The sequence below is a fragment of the Gavialis gangeticus genome, unplaced genomic scaffold (genome assembly GCF_001723915.1).
Source record: "Gavialis gangeticus isolate Ggan-Ray unplaced genomic scaffold, GavGan_comp1, whole genome shotgun sequence".
Classification (NCBI taxonomy): domain Eukaryota; kingdom Metazoa; phylum Chordata; order Crocodylia; family Gavialidae; genus Gavialis; species Gavialis gangeticus.
The window spans coordinates 60,126,424-60,132,955 of NW_017729033.1; the positions used below are offsets into that span (position 1 = coordinate 60,126,424).

Sequence of the window (6,532 nt, forward strand, 5' to 3'; positions counted from 1 at the left end):
CCCCCCCGTGGGGGCGGAGCTAGTTGCTGAAGCGACTGTGGAGTACGCGTCATCACACTCAGATTGCATTTCCAGGTTGGGCCATGCCCGCTCGGTCTGATTGGCCTAGACAGCAACAGGCTCTTCAGTCCCCCGGCCGTTACCAGGGTAACAGAGACGCTGTTATCTGGACGAAGCGTCCTCCCCCCAGTCTGGAGTGCGTTGCGCTTGCGCACTTGAGATATTGCCAGGCGTAGGCCCGGCTGGGAAGATGAAGGTGAGGCAGTTACTGCGCGCGCCGGGAGGCCGAAACAGGGCTACGGAGGTTGCCCCGTGAGGCGGCGGGTGCGGGGAGGCTGCAGCGGGGCGCTCCCAGCTCCTGTGCCCTCGCCCGGGGCTGCCGGCACCAGCGGCGTCTCCTGCTTCGGCTGCGCGGTTTGGCCCCGGGCGCGATGTGCGGGATTGGCACCGCCCTGACGGAAAAGGCGGGGATCTGCTGGTGTCCCACTAACAGTGGTGACTGCCCCATAAGTCTCATGGGCTGTGGGGCTCGCAGCGGTGGCAGCACCCCCTTTTGTTAGCCTCGCACCTCCTGAGGCTCGTTCTCTGCACCACCTGGCAGGGGGGGCAGCTGCCCCTTCTGTGAGCCCCACATTGTGTGTCACCTGGCGGCTTTACAGCCGTGGGAGCCGGTGCAGAGGAAACCTGGGCTCATGATCCCAGGCTCCCCCCTACACCAGCAGTAAGCAAGAGGATCTGATGTGTGATCCCACAGTCACACTTCCTGTCACGCTTGTGTGGCCTGGCAGGAGGCACAACTGTGTGGATTTCACATTAGATCCGACTGCACATTTTATCTGCATGTGTAGTGGGACCCTTTATTAACATGTTTTACTATGTTGTTTTTTCAACATTTGCTGTTTTAAAATTCATAATTCTCCTCTTTTTGCCCTCCCTTTCCCCAACCCCCGCCAGCGAGTATTTTTTCTTTCAGAAAAGTCTCTGCTTGGTTCCCCAGTGCAATTAACCTGGCAGAAGACTTTAGGAAACTTTCTTGCAGTAACAGGGTAAGAAAACTGAGCCTCCCTCTGTTATTGGAAAGAGGCAGTAAAAGCTAACAAGCAATTTCAGGGGACAAGAAATGAGAAAATGGGAACAGGAGGGTGGGTCATAGGTTAATGGTAAATGTTTCAAGGCTATAGAGGAGAACGCACCACCCACTGTGCTGCAGTCAGACCTAGTTTTTGTGCAATGGAGAAACAAAGGGCCATGTCCACTAAGGGAATTATGAGCTTCTCTTAGTTGGGGAGCATGTGTGACTGGTGCCTCTTGAGTCTGAAGCGGGTACCTGCAGAAGTTAGCGGCGGCAGTGGGGACCAGGCTGGCGAGCACCTGCAGAAGGAGGCATCGGTGGGGATGGGGTCAGTGAGCACCTGCAAAAGCCACCGGAGGTGTCAACAGCAGGGACAGCCCTGTCAGCGAGGGCACGTGCCTCCCTCCCCCCCCCCCACCTCCCCTACAAGTTGCCTATGTGAGAGAGACAACTGAGTGCATAACATCTTTAAATATTGTTTATGTGTACATAGAAATCATTGAAAAGTGCAAATAGCGGTAGCTATTAGATGTGAAAATAGCTCAAAGTACTGACCCAACCCCTGGAAATATTCATAGATTAAATTTGGGAACCAGATCACAGGGATATGAAAGATCAATGGAAAACATTCTTACTGATACTTGTAAATGTACAAAGAAAAAAATTTAGTTTGCCTTATTTGCTAATCCTTTTTTAATTTTGTTAGTGTTGATCACACTGTAAAAATCTTTGATCGTCATGGTCAGAAGAGAAATGAAATTAACCTACCAGGGTAAGTATTGAGATGGGTTTTGAGTGGTTTCTTAAGAATTCATTTTTTTTAATAACATGATGATATAAATAAGGAATATGAATCAAGATGCGGCCATGAGGCAGGGTTGATTTCACAATAAAAGAACCACAAAAAATACTATGTTCCTGTACCAATGATGTATATTGGTGTCTTGTGCTACCTGTAATCTTTGCACCAGGCTGTTTTATTTTATCAAGACAAAACCTGCCTAGAATAGAGAGCAAGAGCACAATTCATATTCATTTCAATTTATTTTTTTTAAATATCATTTATTTTATTTTGTTTGGTAAAGCAGTGAGATTTCATGCTTCTTACTCAATGCACTTATAACAATTTTAAAACCTTTTTTTCTTCTATATTTTACATTTCTTTTTTTATCAAAAAGCAATAGCTGAGAGATTATGCCAGTATCACAGTATAGAAGATAATAAATGGCTTCTTCCAGACTCAGGACTAGTTTTGTTGTACTTCTGCTTCCTGCCTGCGGCCAGTTGGAGCAACTGTGATGAACCTGCGACCTCCATATTATTTCATTAGTTGTCCACAGTACTTAGAGAGGCAACTAAATGCATAATTACTAACTATAATTGTCTTAGTGTGCTTGGCCCACTGTTTCCCCATTGTATAACAGATAGGCCTGACTGCAGTCAGTGGGTGCTGGGTAGTGCATTCTGCTCATTACACCCACTTGAAACACTTATTGTTAACTTATGGCCTACACTACTGTGCCTATTTTCTCGTTTATTGTCCCCTGGAATCACTTGCTAGCATTTATGCCCTCCTTCCAATAATAGAGGGAGGCTCGTAATTTCTGTGTGAGCCTAAGCTCACAGTCTCTTGGTGTAACAATACGAACAAGCCTGACTGCAGCCAGAATACAAGTGGCTGACATTTATACAGACACTCCTATCCCAGGATTCATCCTTTCTTTTTTTTTTTAAATTTCGGGTATGTAGCTAGGCTTCTGGGTGGATAATCTGCTTTGCCACTCCTGTATCTTTAGGTACACCAGGTGGCCACTTCCCCCTTTAGCATCTCCAAAGGTTTGTGCATTGCCCTGTATCTCCCAGTCCTTTAGTCTCTGAATCCTTTTCTACAACGAAAGGAAAATAGTCCTACTTCAGATGCAGAGATTTTTTTTTATGATCTTAGTGTACAGGTACCTCCAGAATGCTCGTCTCCTTTTGCTACACATTATGATATCCCTGTTCCTGTGTCAGTTCTAGGATCTTCTTGTACCTACAGCCTTTTTCTGCATCAGTGTGGCTCTTTCTTAAGCTCATACATTAATTAGTACTGAGTTTTCAGGTTGCACTGAGTAGCTTTAAAAAGTGCTATAGTTTGGTGATATCCATATTTTCATGGGACATAGCTAAGTGACATAATTATCCATATTTTATGTATAAGGGATATAGCTGGAGGCCCACCAACCCCAGAATCTTTGGAGGGACTAGGATGGTAGGCTACTTGTGAAGGTAAAAGGAGGAGGAAGAGGTCATAAGCCTAACGGAAGTTTGTACTAATGCTGCAGCTTCTACATAGATATTCAGGTTTGCAAAGAATGAATGTCTCATCCTGTCACTTGGCTTCATTTAGAAGGGATGGAGCAGGGACTGGGGCCTTGTATACAATGCCTAGAATTCTGGATATTTTGTACCTTAAAAATAAGCTTTTAAAATCCCTAGTGAAATTTATTTTTTCTTTTCCTTGTGCTTTTTAAGCAACTGTGTTGCCATGGACTGGGATAAAGATGGAGACTCACTAGCAATAATTGCTGACAAATCTAGTACCATTTATTTTTGGTATGCCAACACAAACAAAACAAGCCAGATGGACAGTGGCATGAGGTAGGAAACTTTGGTAGTGTTATTATCTTTATAATTATAAAGTTAATATCAGGAGTTCACTGTAGTATTATACTCTTAAATGACCTTAGACTTGCCTACTGGAGAGAGCACCTCTCCCCCTATAGCCAAACTTGGGAGCTGGAACATGGGTCTTGTTCAGTTTGAAAGAGCAGAAGCTGCTGCCAAAATGCTTTCCTTGAACACACTTTAGCTTTGGAACTTGAATTAATCTGTTGATCTTTAGGGTTTGTTGCAAATATATCTTTTTTTAATGCAGCTTTTGGGGAAAAGTGTGAAGGTGTGCTCCTATCTAATCATTCTGCTACAAATGTTTCCTGATCGTTGTCCACTGACAGTGGTGGTTTTCTGCTGGATCGTCAACGTGTGGTGCGTGGGTGGATAGTGGGTCATGAATCATTTAGCTACATAAAAAAAACAGCTTTGAGTTAGCCTGGATTGTTTTTATGCTTATGACCTTGTTCAAACAACACTTTAACATTTCAGGTTAATTTCCTTAGAGATCTAAATGCCATTCACAAAATTAGGGAGGAAGAATAGGTGATGCTGTGCTCTGTAGCTCAGTGCTTAGGGCACTTATCTGTGATATGAAAGATCCAGGTTCAAATCCCTTCTCTCTCTCATTTGAAACAAAGACTCTCAGTGCAGTCCCCTAGCCACTGAGGGTACTTTGGCAATTTTGTCAATCTTTTCTATTGAAGCTGTTTCACATTGTTTAATTACTTACTATTAGAGGTGCACCAATATATCGGATTGGCACTGCTAAAAGGAAAATTAACATGGTTGGCTATTGGCTTTTTTTGGCTGATGTAGATGATAATGTCAATGATAAATGCTGTGTGCATGTGTGCAGTCGCAGAATGCACACAGCAAGGAATGCAGCCAGGCAGCATGGAGAGCAACATCTGTCTGGTAAGTCTGGGGAGTAGGGGGAAAGGGGCATGGGGGGCTTTGCTCTGCTGCCTTTCGCTTGGTGAGTGCCCTGAGCAGTGGCAGTGCTGGGAGGAGCTTGGGCTATAGCCACCCCAAAATTCCCCATAGCTCCCACTCCCAGTGTCTCCACTACCTCCCCGTGCAGCTGAGCTCTCCCTGCCCACCCCTTGCTCCATGTGTTCTTTCCCCATGCTCCCCTAATGCACCATGAGCTCTTCCCATGCTCCCTCCAGCACCGACCTCCCTTTTCCATGCACTCTATCCTGCACTGCACACCCTCCCTGCACCCCTTCCCTGCACTCCCATCACTCCATGCATCCCTTTGCCAGTGCCCCCTGCCACCTGTTCCTACATGCTCCCCCCACGCCACACACCCCTTCCCTATGTCTCCCTTCCTCTCACCCTGCCATTACATTTAATTTTGGTTAAGGGGTGGTGTGAACATAATGAAATGATTGGTGATCCCATTCCAGTCTCAAATCCAAATTTATTGAACACATAAGCAATACCACTACTTGAGCAAAACCCCAAACAGTCTGTAGATGTATTCTCACACAGTTCTTCTGAAGGGTGAACAATGGCTCTACTGATCGTCGTGGCACTGGGGGTTGCAGTTTTGACTCTGTCTTGGTGACAGCTCTCCATACTTGTTTGTTTCCTTAGGCTTTTATACCCTTTTACAGCCCTTTTCTGTATATTTCATATATGGTCATGCCATAGATCCTTACCAGTTCCCTTTCACCGCAGTTTTTTCCCCATCAATCTTTCACCCTCAATCTATTTCTTTTGCTTCTTACCTACTGAGCTATCTTTGGGTTTGTTTTGCTTCTCTATTCTATGTTTTCTTACATTCTACAGCTATATCTATATTTTGTTTTGCCTACAGGAGTTGTTTATGTGACCTGTGCTTAGTTGCCTCTTTTGCTGAAAGTTTATGGTGTCAGTTCAAAGGGAAGAAAAAAGGCATCGGTTATGCCAAGGCAGCTTTTCAGGCCTACATGCCGTGTCATACACCCTTTTTCCCATGCCATTTTCCCATACTCCATGCATTCCTTCCTCCATGTTTCCCTCTGCACTCCTTACCCATGTTCGCCCCTTGCATCACGAATACTTTCCCCCAAGCTTCTCCCAGCACTGCACTCCCTTCCCCCACACCATTTCCCTCTGCTCCACATGTCCCTTTCTTTATGCCCCCTTCCCCCATAATCCTCCCACCACCACTTTCTTTCTTTCTCCCCTGACATCACATGCCCCCATCCCATGCTCTCTTATGCACACCCTACCTGCCACAGGAGCTATCCTGGTCCCATCCAGACCCACTGCAGCTGCTTGCCTGGCCCATATTCCATTTTAAGATGAAAGGCTGAATGAGGAAAAAACCCTAGTCTTATATTTGAGTAAATATGTTAAATATAAATGGGGCCAGAAAGAAACTCTGTATCTTGATGGTCCGGCCACTTACTTGGAGGAAGTTTTTTTTTTTTTTAATTCCTGGGAATTCTGGAAAATGTCTATTTGGGTTGACCCAGAAAATGTATGTTTTAAGTTTTTGAAATTGCCAGCAAACCAAAAAAAGTCAATTCACTTTCAAGTGATTGTCCCTCTGCACCTTATATTTCAGTGTGCTCCATTTATGTTTATAGCATCTAGACTGAAAAGGCTATATTTTTATCCAGAGTACACACTTAGTTTCATAGTTTCATAGTTGCTAGGGTCAGAAGGGACCTGAGCAGATCATCAAGTCCGACCCCCTGCCTTGGCAGGAAAATGTACTGGGGTCAAACGACCCCAGCAAGGTGTTCATCTAGCCTTGTCTTAAAGACCCCCAGGGTAGGAGCCAGCAACACTTCGCTTGGAAGTTGGTTCCAG

General features: G+C 45.2%; 1 protein-coding gene and 1 long non-coding RNA gene across 4 annotated transcripts in view; one reads left to right on the forward strand and one right to left on the reverse strand.

Annotated features, from left to right (window-relative positions):
* The first annotated feature begins 155 nt into the window (after positions 1-155).
* Positions 156-6,532, forward strand: part of WDR19 (WD repeat domain 19) — a 119,434-nt gene continuing 113,057 nt past the window's right edge. For 2 of the 3 annotated variants that reach the window (XM_019526096.1, XM_019526097.1), the window contains exons 1-4: positions 157-256; positions 955-1,046; positions 1,779-1,844; positions 3,587-3,712. In XM_019526096.1, the coding sequence (XP_019381641.1) occupies positions 251-256; positions 955-1,046; positions 1,779-1,844; positions 3,587-3,712 (290 nt within the window). In that variant the 5' untranslated portion in view covers positions 157-250. Of the gene's footprint in view, positions 257-954; positions 1,047-1,778; positions 1,845-3,586; positions 3,713-6,532 lie in introns of all 3 variants that reach the window. The other variant, XM_019526098.1, reaches the window with a different exon arrangement.
* The window catches only part of LOC109303816, a 16,207-nt gene continuing 13,621 nt past the window's right edge, over positions 3,947-6,532 (reverse strand). Inside the window, exon 3 of the long non-coding RNA XR_002099235.1 lies at positions 3,947-4,134. This is a non-coding gene — a long non-coding RNA (uncharacterized LOC109303816). The remainder of the gene's footprint in view (positions 4,135-6,532) is intronic.